This window comes from Capra hircus, chromosome 17, assembly GCF_001704415.2.
Source record: "Capra hircus breed San Clemente chromosome 17, ASM170441v1, whole genome shotgun sequence".
NCBI lineage: Eukaryota > Metazoa > Chordata > Mammalia > Artiodactyla > Bovidae > Capra > Capra hircus.
In genome coordinates, this window is record NC_030824.1 from 24899563 (window position 1) to 24912820 (window position 13258).

The following is a 13258-nucleotide window of genomic DNA, read 5'->3' on the forward strand; positions in this document are numbered from 1 at the left end:
GAATTATATAATGGTTAATAGGCTTTTATACTTGTTTCAATCACTTTTTAGAAAGAAAAAATAGAACACTGTAAATAAAGTTAAAATCTGCTTTGACCTCTTTGGCCAAATTCCATCATATTCCTTTTTACCACTATGAAGCAATAGCCATCGCAACTCGGTCTATATCCTTGCAGTCAATTAAAAAAATAAAATAAAAAACTAATGTACATATGTCCAAGAGCTAATGGTTTTTTATGTGTTTGTAAAAAACTTACCTAAACAATGTTATAATATATATGTATAGCCTCTATAAAATTAAATAAAGACTTTATAAAGCTATCATCACATCTTCCTTCAACTTGCTTTTCTTAGCATTAGCTTTTTGAGATCTACCTAACCCTGTTGATTCAATGACTTTCTGTACAGTAAACCCATAGTACAGATATATTTTATTTATAAATTTTCCTATTGATGGACATGTACTTAAGTTTCACCTTTTGTTATTATAAGAGAGAAAGACTCTTGAGAGTCCCTTAGACTGCAAGGAGATCAAATCAGTGAATCCTAAAGGAAATCAATCCTGGATATTCATTGGAGGGACTGATGCTAAAGCTGAAGCTCCAATACTGTGGCCACCTGATGCGAAAAGCTGACTCGTTGGAAAAGACCCTGATGCTGGGAAAGAGCGAAGGCAGGAAGAGAAGAGGATGACAGAGGATGAGATGGTTGGATGGCATCACCAACTCATTGGACGTGAGTATGAGCAAGTTCAGGGACATGGTGAAGGACAGGGAAGCCTGGTGTGCTGCAGTGCATGGGGTCTCAAAGAATCAGCCACGATTGAGCAACTAGACAACAACAATGATAAAAAACGTTGCAGTGAGCCTCCTGATACTTGTTTCTTTGGGCATATGGGGGAACTGAAGTCTAGGACATCTCCCTAAAAATGGAAATAAAGCCATGGACATTTATGTGTGTTTTACCAGTTTGTATCCTCCCAAGTGGCCAAACCAATCTACATGCCCACCAGCAGCAGGTTCTGAGGGTCCTTGGGGGCACTTGGATTTGAGTTCCCAGCAGGCAGGTTCTCAAATGTGTTGTGCCCAATTTGCGTCACTTAGATTCCCAGCAGACCTGCTAGCAAACGTGCTCAGTACTACGTGGCTATCTCCTTGGTCATTTGGGTTCTCTTTGCTCTGGGAAGAGTCCCCATGGGGGAATCTTTTCTGGGGAACTTAACTATCCTGATGGGGCCATTAGCTGCCTGCTCTTACTGTCAGCCATGGATGCTTGGTTGGGGACGAGCGGGGGTGGGGGCGGGTGGGGAACCAACAAGGTAGTTTAAGAATCCGGCTGATTCATGTTCCGGTTTGATACGGAACAACAAAAATCTGTAAAACAATTATCCTTCAATAAAAAATAAATTAATAATAATAAAAAAAGAATCTGCAGATGGCATAGAGAACAGACTAATCCACATGGGATGGGGGAGTTGGAAGAAGAGAGCCAGGGACGAATGGAGAGAGCAGCATGGAAACATATATACAACCATATGTAAAACAGATAGCCAGTGGGAATTTGCAGTATGACTCAGGGAACTCACACCCTGGCTCCGTGACAACCTAGAAGGTGGGGTGGGATGGGATGGGAGGTGGGAGGGAGATTGAAGGGGGACAGAATATATGTATATCTATGGTTGGTTCATGATGATTATGGCAAAAACCAACACAATATTGTAAAGCAATTATCCTTCAATTAAAAACTAAATGAATTAAAAAATTTTATATCTCAAAAAAACGTATCTGTGCCTGGGACTTCCCTGCTGGTCCAGTGCTTAAGCTTCTGCTCTTCAAATGCAGGCGGTAGGGGTTCAATCCCTGGGTGGGAACTAAGAGTTATTTATTTTGAAGGCTACAGCATGAAATAAATAAATAAATAAACTCTAGCATTAACTATAGTCATCAGGTTGTGCCTCACATCCTTTAAAAAAAAGACAAGAATCTGTGGCTGTCCAGACAAATGCCAAAAGCTGGCCTTATATTTACGCTGTGAGATTGGAGGACTGCATTCAGCCATCTTGCTGAATGCAAAGGAATGTTAATAAACCCATACTTGTTGAACTTGAGGTAGTCTCACTTCCTATCTCTGACGAAGATGAGAGGTGGCCCCAGCAAATTGTTAAGTTTTATGCATGGTCAGTTGTCTGGACCCTTGATAGCCTTATCCCTGTAAGCGTCTGGAACCTAGTCATTGATTGCATCCCTGTTTGTCACTAAGATGAAAAGAGCTGAAAGGTTGGACACACTAAATTTCATCATCCTTTTTGCAGACTAAGGCCACAAAAGCTGCTGACCACTTAGATGTCCTAAAGAAAAGGTGACTGGCTTTCTACTTCTGGTAAGTTCCAGCCTGATACGGGGGCGCCGGGATGGAGCAGGAGGGGAAGGGGGATGGGGCGACCCGCACCCCAACATGGCGCCCGCCCCGGGCCTGCGTGCCGTGTTTGTACGCGGGGGCAGGGCCTTTGTGTGGGCCACCCCACGAGTTTCCCGCCCAAGGGGGCCTCGGCCTCTCCTCCCAGTTCTGTTCCCGCGGTGGCAGCAGGGCGCGCCGCGTCGCAGTCCGCGCATGCGCGCGCGCGAACCCGCCCCCGGGCTGGCGCACATGGCCTCGTGGGCCGCCTTGCGTGCGCGCGACCGCGTTGCCTCCCTCGCCCTGTGCGCCGAGAGCCTCTCCCTTACGCGCCAGGCCGACGGGTGAGGCCGCCGAAGCCTGGGCGGCCTGCGTGCGCGCGCGCGTCGGGCCACGTGGGAGCAGCGCGGCGCCGTTGCCCCGCCCTCTCTCGGCGCGCGCCGGCGTCGGCTGCGTCTCCGGGCATTTGAATTGCGCTTCCGCCATCTTTCCAGCCCTCAGTCAGACGGGCGCGGAGACGCTTCTGGAAGGTAGCGGGGCCGGGGCGGGGGCCGTGGGGCTGGGGCGGGGGCGGGTGTTGGGGGGTCCAGGCAGCGGCGGAAGGCGGCCATGAGGAGGAGGTTTAGCGAGTCCTCTGGGCAGAGAGTTCTCCTCTCTCCCCTGCCGCGGAGGCCGTGAGGGCGCCGGGACGCGAGCCGCGGTGGGTCGAGCGGACTGTCGGTGCGGAGGGGTGGCCGGCGTACCGGCCGCTTGGGAGGAAGGGAGATGCGGCCGGGCGGAGGGCCGAAGGGCGGCCGTGGGGAGGGCCGTGGGGCGGACAGGACGGCGCGGCCTGGCCGCTGGCGGTGACCAGGCGCTTTCCGTGCGTCTGCCTCCACGCCGAGCGGGCCTCCGCTCCGCCCGGTCTCCGCTTCGAGCGGGTGCGCGCCACGGTCCGGCGGCCGCGGAGTCCGGCCGGAGAGCGATGCCACCATCGCCATCGCACTCTCGGCCCCCGCCCACCCGCATGTGTGTGTACTGGGGGTAGGAGGTGGGGTGCGGGCGGCCGGGCTCCTCGGTGGAGGCCTTTGTGGGCCTGGGCACGTGGGGCGGGTCTGGCCATGCGGCCCCCGGCCCGCGCCGCCGTGCAGCGGGCCTTATTTCTTTCTCCTTTCCTCGCAGTAACATCGCGATGGCTGCCCAAGGAGAACCCCAAGTTCAGTTCAAAGTAGGTAACGCTCGTGAGTTGGGGGTGTGCTGCAGTGAACACGAAGGGTTCTGAAGGAGAGGCAGCTTTGGGGGGCACTCTATTCCAGACGGTCTTACTTGCCGTATCTCCTTTATGACCGCAAGTGCGTGCGGACGGCCTGCTTCGTCAGCCAACGTGCTCGTGCTGCGGCAGTGCCTTCGGTCCCCCGATAACGAGATGGGGGTGCTGGCCCCACCCTGCGGACAGGGAAGCAGGGCTCAGAAAGTTTCGCTGATTCGAGTCGTTCGTTAGATGGGACAGGGCCGCTTGATTAAGATTCTTTGTTGTAAATGTACTTAGGTAGTACATAAACTTCTGTTGTGTAAGTTAAATTGTCCAGAAAATCTTAACAGCGTCATAATCCTGGGGTCCTGAAGTGTTACATGTTTTGGTGTTTATTTCAAAAATTTGGTTTCCGACAGCTTGTTTTGGTTGGTGATGGTGGTACTGGAAAAACTACATTCGTGAAGCGTCATCTGACTGGTGAATTTGAGAAGAAGTATGTAGGTATGTGGGGGGAACCATTTGTGGACATGTGTGTGAAATGTTTGAGTTCTTTGACTAACTTGCAGTTCTTATGTTCCAGCTACCTTGGGTGTTGAGGTCCATCCTCTTGTGTTCCATACCAACAGAGGACCTATTAAGTTCAATGTATGGGATACAGCTGGTCAGGAGAAATTTGGTGGACTGAGAGATGGTTATTATATACAAGGTAGGTATCTGATTTGTAACAAGTTTTTGAGAGGATTTGTACCTTAGTCTCCAAGGTTACTTAGGAATAGATCTACTCAAGTAAAGACGTTGGTAACACTGACTGATTTGGATGTGTGATTCAGTTCAATTCAAAGCATGTACTGACTCCAGGGAGTTGACCATTTGAGGGGAAGAAAATTTTGTGAAAGTTGTCTTGTGGCATTTGATTGATGCGTGCTTGTGTCATGATAGGCACTGTTTTGAAATACACTATATAGTTCAAGTTGAGGCTCTTAACTTGAAGACAATAAGCAACAGACAGTTGTTGCTACAGCTTCAGTATTTGAGAGTTTATGTTTGGGCATGTGTTTTGGTGATTGTCAATAATTATTTCTTGTGCACTCCATTAAAAAGATAGTGAACCATTCCCTTGGTGGCTTAGTGGTAAAGAACTTCCTGCCAATGCAGGAGACACAAGTTCGATCCCTGGGTCAGGAAGGAAATGGCAAACCAGTCCAGTTTTCTTGCCTGGGAGTTCCCATGGACAGAGGATCCTGGTGGGCTAGTCCATGGGGTTGCAAAAGAGTCAGACATCACTTAGGGACTAAGACAACAACGACCCATTTGATACTGGGCCAGAGGAGCTAGGCTTTGTATCTTGTAAAATGCTGTTATAAGACCAGCTGATTTCTCTTTAATTGTACTAGGTTTTGCAGAGTTGTATGTCTTTTTAAATGCTTGATTTTAGATTTAAAAAGGCAAAGGAAACATGCTTGTTATACCGAACAAAAAAGTTGCACAGAATACTCATCTAACACTCTTGCTCATTTGATGAAAATTGTTGGAAATCTTTCCATGTCTTTTGCTTTTACTTGAGTACGTATTTATGCAACGGTCTTCTCCCCTTCCCCAGCCTCAAATTCGTTAGTTAAAAATCCATAATATATTATGCTTACCAGCTTTATCATGGCTGTGTTTTTCAAAGGATAGATTTCTAGATACTGAGAATATGGGAGGTGAATTCTGAAATGGTGGTTTATCATTGATCAATTTTAGATACATTCTGAGGCTGAGACAGTTTATGAAGTATTGCAGATGGAAAGATAAATATGGTAAGCATTTTTCTTGATGTAGTAAATTTGTAGGCATGTACTGATCACTGTAAATGTTTCTTTCAGCTCAGTGTGCCATTATAATGTTTGACGTAACATCAAGAGTTACTTACAAGAATGTGCCTAACTGGCATAGAGATCTGGTACGAGTGTGTGAGAACATCCCAATTGTGTTGTGTGGCAACAAAGTGGATATTAAGGACAGAAAGGTTAAGGCAAAGTCAATTGTCTTCCACCGAAAGAAGAATCTTCAGGTATGTTTTCTATAGCTTATAGAATTTTAATCCTTTAGTTAAAATTATGATGTTAGTCCATTAAAGTGATTTGTTGATGTTTCTGATGTGTGCGTTTTTAAAATTAACTTACCATTCTTTTAAACAGTACTATGACATTTCTGCCAAAAGTAACTACAACTTTGAAAAGCCCTTCCTCTGGCTTGCTAGAAAACTGATTGGAGACCCTAACTTGGAGTTTGTCGCCATGCCTGCTCTTGCCCCGCCAGAGGTGGTCATGGACCCAGCCTTGGCAGCACAGTACGAGCACGATTTAGAGGTATGGTGTTTATGTCTCAGTGATGAGTGCTTTTAGATTCCGGGTGCTTTTCATCTGGAGCATTGTAACATTCCCATCTCTTTATCTAGGTTGCTCAGACAACTGCTCTCCCGGATGAAGATGATGACCTGTGAGAAAGTGAAGCTGGGGCCCAGCGTCAGAAGTCTAGTTTTATAGGCAACTGTCCTGTGATGTCAGTGGTGCAGCGTGTTTGCCACTTTATTATATAGCTAAGCAGAACATGTGCTTAATCTTTGGATGCTGAAGGAGATGGATGGGCTTTGGAGTGAATGTGGCAGTTTAAAAAAAAATACCTTCATTTTTTGGACCTGCATATTTAGGTGTTTTGGAACACAGTTGTTTCCTCCTTGAGTTTCAAATATAAGACTGCTATAGTCACATGACAATATTGAGAGGTGGAATCTTGTTTGTTACTGTCATTCCCATTCCTTTTCGTTTAGAATCAGAATAAAGTTGTATTTCAAATATCTAAGCAAGTGAACTCATCCCTTGTTTAAATGAGCATTTTAAAACCGCTAACAGGGAAAGTTGTGCCATGTTACTATTTGAATTGCCTTTGCTATTACCACTTAACTTCAAGTCAGTTAGGATAAATGCTTCTAATTTTCTGTATACTTGAATCATTTCACAAACGTAATGACAAGTCAACAGTATTGTATTTGATAAGAGGTGTAAATACTATCAATAGTTAGGCTAAAATAACACCTACCCCACCTGCCTTTGGGCTTAGGTAGTGTCACCTAGGGATGAGATTTATGTGACCTGTCAAAGGTGGTACCTGTTTCAGATGTTTCAAACAGATACTTTAATTATATTTGCATTTTATGGCAGAAGTAACCATTTTCTAATGTAGAGCTTGTCAAAGTCCAGTGAAATCGTACAGATGGTTGCAGGAACTTGAGGGACATCTCATCTGTTAAATATGAGTGTAATTGTGCATTTACTTTTTTGTTTTTTGATATTACATTTTTAATGTAAAGTTGGCATTCTAGAAGATGTTCCATGTTTACCTGCTGTTAGGTACTCCCAAGCTTTAAAGGTTATCAAAGATTAAGGATTTCAATGGATATATCACAGCTTTGATGATTTTTCTCTCCCCAAAGAATTTTTCTGGGTGGTGCAAGAACACCTCAGGATGATGCAGCAGAAAAGTAGGTCTTAGGAAAGCCTCTCAGTGATGTGAACAGACTGCCAGACTTTGAGTAGATTAACCACTTAACGTTGTATGGTTTCACATGTAAACATGAATTGGGTCTGTCTTGCCTGAGTTTGATCTCACTGACACCATACTGTAGCAATTAGAAATCAAGACGAGCTATTTTCCTCTTGTAAGTACTACTGTACTATAGTTCAGTTTACCAAAGTTCTTTAGATGTCCAGTTATCCTTAAATGATTACTTTGCTACCTAAAAGTAGGGAAGAATCCCTTTTAAGTATATGGAAAAATAGACTAAAGGATAAAATTGGATACATTTTAATTTGTTAAAATATTGAATAAATATTAATAGATTGACTTATGATTTGAATTGATGTATATACTATGCTATATTCAGTTCAAAACCAGACTTTAACAGATACAAAGTTTCCATGATCAGATGAAATCTTTCATTGAGATACATGAGGGATATGTATTTGTAACCGTATGTAGAATGCCAGTATGACTAATACTCTGAAGCCTAAATGTAACAGTAAAATTTTGGGAGCTACTTGGAGGTGGGAGAGAATTTGAGTCATTCTTGGAAGAAAATTGCAAAATATATTGCTTCTACTTTGCCTGGATTTTCTGGATCATCTGGTGTTAATTACCTTGTGGGGAATGCATTTCTCTGTCTAGTTCACACAAATGGGGAAATTTTCCCTTCAATTTCAAATCTGGTGTGTAATGGGAGGAGCCTGCAATTAAAAGCCAAATTGGTACTAGCTTATTAAAACAAAACTGGCAAAAGTAAACACGAAGTGTTTGTGAAAGCAGTTTTGTGATGTGTCTTGGCCAATTTTTAAGAAAACCTTTTGGTCCTGTTGATCTCAGAGTATCTAGGAAAGGGCAGAGATTTCCAAAAATGTGTTAGACTTGCAAAGACCAATTTTCTGGCTGATCTTGTGCATCAGATTCTCATAGTGAGAATTTGTATTTTGCAAAGAAAAAATGACTTCAAGAAATAGTAATGAGCACGTGGGTTAAAATCGGTATGACTTGCTAGTTGTACATCTGAAACTGACCATGTCTTCTGAAGATGCCTTCACTTGCGTTGGGGCTGCAGGCATCCTTCTTGGTAGAACAACTTGGGACTCATGTGTCAGGCAAGCACTGCTAACAAAATGCTATTTGTGTTAACCTGCAAACTTAAAAGTTGTTTGGGGGATGAAAAGACCCTGGCTGTTTGTATCTTTTCTCTAGTTAGGGCTCTGAGTTAGCCTTGGCAGCTTTGCCTGCTAGGTCCCTGTCATTCCAGGCTTTAGTTTGTTTCCAGAACCTGTACCTGCTTGTATACTTGATTAGTATATATACTTGATTAGTGCTGCAGTTCCTTTATAGCTCACTCATGGGGTGTTAAATTGGCTCAAGTGTCTCTTGACAGATTTGAATTGTGGAGGACTCTTGAAAAGAGTCCCTTGGACTGCAAGAAGATCAAACCAGTCAATCCTAAAGGAAATCAACCCTGAATATTCTTTGGAAGGACTGAACACTTTGGCCGCCTGATGTGAAGAGCCAACTCACTGGAAAAGACTGTAATGCTGGGAAAGGTTGAGGGCAGGAGAAGTGGATGACAGGATGAGATGGTTGGATAGCATCACTGACTTAATGGATGTGAGTTCGAGCAAAGTGGGTGATAGTGAAAGAAGCCTGGTGTACTGCAGTTGATAGGGTTGCAGAGTCAGACCCTACTCAAGTGAACAGCAAGAAGGGTCCCTGCTGTGGCCGTGTCCCTGAGCTGCTTCAGCTCTGGTCAGAACAGTAAATTTGCATTTGACATTACTAGTCTAATTGTGAGGGCAAGGATTATGTCTTCTTGCTGTGCTGTGCTTAGTTGCTCAGTCGTGTTCAACTCTGCAACCCCAGGGACTGTAGCACTCCAGGTTACTCCGTCCATGGGAATTCTCCAGGCAGGAATACTGTGGGTTGTTGCCATGCCCTCCAGGGGATCTTTCCAACTCAGGGATTGAACCCCGGTCTCCAGCATTGCAGGTGGATTCTTTACCATCTGAGCCACTAGGGAAACCCCATCTTGCTCACTTGTGTGTCTTAAATCTCATCCCTGAGGAGGAAAGGAATTCAGGGGTTGGAGATGAGGGGTGGGATTGTTGGGAATGGGGTGGGAAGTGGCAGGGAGGATTTTATGCCATTACAGTCTGGTATTGAAGTATTTCCCTCTTGGGATTTGTAGTTTGCATTACCTTTTATCCATTTATTCCAGGTGGTTTCCTTAAAGGAGGGGAAAGTGGTCCATCAGGAACTGCCAGATATGAGTCGTTAGATTAGGACATTTCTGTTAGATGATAGGTCTGTTAGATCCTAGGTGGAAGAAGATCCTTGCATTGAGTTTTCAGTTCCTTGCCTTTAAGAAGCAAAGTAGATGCCATTCCAGATAAGCAGTATCTTTCTAACATGGGCAGTTCACTCCCTAGATTCTGGGCTCCAGGCCCTGGGGTGTAATGCTGGCCTTGCAGCTTTCATTTTGGGAAATGGGCAGTCAGGCATCTGCAGAAATGTCATGACTGTAGTGAGGGTTAAAATGGAAGCTTAGACAATGCCTTGAAAGCATGACAAGAATCTCTTCGAGACCTGGAAGGGAGGCCTGTGATCTGAAGGTATCCTGAGAGAAAAGTACTTGAGGCAAAGGGAGCAAAACTCCAGGGCAGAGGATGTGGCTAGAGTGGGCAGTGGAGGCCCAGGATGCGGGGTGGCTGGAGGCTCATAGGGGTTTTCAAGCCCCTTCATAGAGTCCACACTCAGAACGCAACACAGAGCCACTGGAGAAGGATCAGAGTGGCCTTTTAGAAATTCCATTGGCAGCAGCAGTGGGTGCCCAAGGCCCAGTGACAATCCAGCCTCGCCCCACTCAAGTCCACTCTTGACTTTTTGCTGCAGTTATTTCAGAAAATGGAGGATGATGGCATGGTTACATGTTCATAAACAGCAAGCATCTCAGCGAAAACAATAAATATCCACAAGGAATTCCAGGCATCATTTTTTGTTAACCATTTTCTTTCCCTAACTTCACTGAAACATAATTGACACAAATTGTGTTTATGGTGTGCCCTGTGATGTTTTGATACACCATATGAAATGGTTACCACAGTCAAGCTATTCAACAAGTCCATCACCTTAGAGTTATTTTTTTATGTCTAGTGAGAACATTTTGGATTACTCTGTTAGCACATTTCAATCTTAACAATACAGTATTAATAAGTACAGTCACCATACTGTACCTTGGGTCTCCAGACCTCATTTATCCAGCATAACTGAAACGTTGTGCCCTTTGACCAACACTTCTCCATCTCCCCCTCCTGCACCACTCCCTTACTCTGGCAACCACCTTCCTACTCCGCTTCTGAGTTCAACTTTTTTCATCTTCCACACAGGACTATTGCCCTGTACTACTTGTCTTTTTGTCTTTGGCTTACTTCACTGAGCATAATGTCCTTGCAGCTCATTCATGTTGTAAATGACAGGATTTCCATCTTTTTTTTTTAAGGCTAAACAATTTTCCATTGTATATATGTATATATAGTGTACACACTACATTTTCCTTATCCATTCATCTGTCAGTGGACACAGGTTAATTCCATATCTTTTGTAAATAAGTTTTCTTTTTAAGAGGAAGGGGTGAGAAATTAAGGTGTTTCCCCAAGCAGTAAGGGTGACACTTGAACCTATTTGAAGTTCTGAATTCAAGGCCAGTTAGTTTACAGACACAACTATTGGTTAGGAGAGATTGCTGTAAACGGAGAAGGCGATGGCACCCACTCCAGTACTCTTGCATGGAAAATCCCATGGACAGAGGAGCCTGGTAGGCTGCAGTCCATGGGATCGTGAAGAGTCAGACACGACTGAGCGACTTCCCTTTCACTTTTCACTTTCATGCATTGGAGAAGGAAATGGCAACCCACTTCAGTGTTCTTGCCTGGAGAATCCCAGGGACGGGGGAGCCTGGTGGGCTGCCATCTATGGGGTCACACAGAGTCGGACACAACTGAAGTGACTTAGCGGCAGCAGCAGCAGGCATGAAAAATGGAAAACCAAACTGTTAGGAAGAGTGTTCTAGACAACACTGGTAAAGTGAACTGATGGGCAGTCCGGGGGTGAGTAACATTTGCTTTTTTATTTCCGCCAAAGGGAAAAATGTCACATACTTTCTGTATTAAAAGTTTAGGGATTTAAACAGTTAAAACATACACAGCCACCATATTTTCCACTTACTCTTTAGAGGTAACTGTTGTCAACATTTTGTTGATACTTCAAATGTTTCCTCAAAGAGTGGGAATATACTATAATAATGTTTCATGACCATTTTGCACTTTCTCCTAGGGGCTTTTCTACATCAGGTGGTTTTACGCCACTTTAAATAATTACCTAGTAACCCACAGCATGGACAGGCCATCCCATTGTCAGACACATTATTCCATTTGGTCAGATTATGTTTCTTTGCTCATCTTGTGGTTTTCAGAATGAGTCTGGCTCTTATTTGCAAATGCACTGAACTCACATGTCTTCATCTTTGTGTACTACTAAAACTTCCGTGTTTCTAAATTTTAACTTAAAAAGTTGTCTATTTGTCTGCACTGGGCCTTAGTTGTAGTATGTGGGATCTTTAGTTTGGGCATACAACTTCTTGGTTGAAGCATGTGGGATCTAGTTCCCTGACAAGGGGTCAAACCCAGGCCCCCTGCATCGGGAAGGCAGAGTCTTAGTCACTGGACCACCAGGGAAGTCCCTCTAAATTTCAAGTTTTGCAGATGGGTGGAAAATCAAAAATTATTTTAAGAATATTTTGCATTTGTTTTGCCATATTATCCTCAACTTTGTATCCCCAGTGTCTGACGTGATGCAAGATGCACATATAATAGTCCCTGCTGAATTAAACACATTTAATGAAATAGTTTCCTTGCTGCCACATGTTCTGTGAATTCATATTTTGTGTTTTTAGAGATACTTGAATTCCAGAGATACTCAAAAGTGAAATGTATTCTTTTACCTCCTTTTTAAATATTCATATTGTGTTATGCTCCAATCAGAGCTCAGGAAATATTGACTGGTGATGGGATTGGATTTATAGGGAGAAGATCTAGGAGAAAAGTAGAGCAAATCAAAGAAAACTGCCATGAGGATAGGAAATTGAAAGCTTAAATTGCAAAAAAAAAAAAAGATGGGAGCTCACTAGTTTCCTTTTGCCAGTAGTTTTGCCATTACAGGTGTATTTGTACCTTTTATTAATAATCGCCAGTAATTAAATAGTGGGGCTGAGGTGGCCTGTTCCTTTCTCCACTGAGCAGACTGAAGAAGAATGAGTAGCTAGGAAATTTGAGGAGTCTTGTTCCCTGAGTTTTCATGATTTCCCCTATACTGCTGGGATCGTGTTAGCAGGTAAATTTTGTTATAACACAGAACTACTCATAAAATGGTGACTTAAAACTCGAGTTCCGGGGACTTCCCTGGTGGTCCAACGATTGAAACTGTGCTTCCACTGCAGGAGGAACAGGTTCGATCCCTGGTCAGGGAAGTGAGATCCCACACACTGTGTAGTGCGGCAAAAAAAAACACAGGACTTTGCTGGTGGCTCAGTGGTAAAGAAGCCACCTGCCCATGCAGGAGACACAAGTTCGATCCTTCGCCTGGGAAGATCCCACATGCTGGAGCAACTAAGCTGGTGTGCCACAACTGTCGGGCCTGTGCTCTAGAGCTGCAACTGCTGGGCTCGTGCTGCAGTTGCTGAAGCCTGTGAGCCTAGAGCCTGTGCTCAGGAGCAAAAGAAGACACTGAAATGAGAAGCCCACACACAGCAACTAGAGAGTAAGGCCCACTCGCTAAAACGAGAAAAGCCCGTGTGGCAACAAAGACCAAGCGCAGCTGCAAATAAATAATAAAACTTAAAAACAGAACAAAACCAAAAAACTTCTCTGTTTCCCACCTCAGTCATCACTTTCTCTGACCATCACTTCCTCTAGGCTTTCATCTAGACCCTTTGCCCCTGATGCTTGACTCCAGAAGCAATGTTCCTGTCCCCACCCTCCCTGGCATTAGAAACGCTGTCCCTAT

General features: G+C 44.3%; 1 protein-coding gene across 1 annotated transcript; it reads left to right on the forward strand.

The window, feature by feature from the left end:
• On the forward strand, window positions 2800–7779 carry RAN (RAN, member RAS oncogene family). The gene is made up of 7 exons (XM_018061420.1): window positions 2800–2924; window positions 3556–3601; window positions 4045–4129; window positions 4209–4334; window positions 5494–5681; window positions 5809–5979; window positions 6069–7779. Exons 2-7 carry the CDS (start codon window positions 3566–3568, stop codon window positions 6111–6113), a joined length of 651 nt encoding a protein of 216 aa, XP_017916909.1. The 5' UTR covers window positions 2800–2924; window positions 3556–3565; the 3' UTR covers window positions 6114–7779.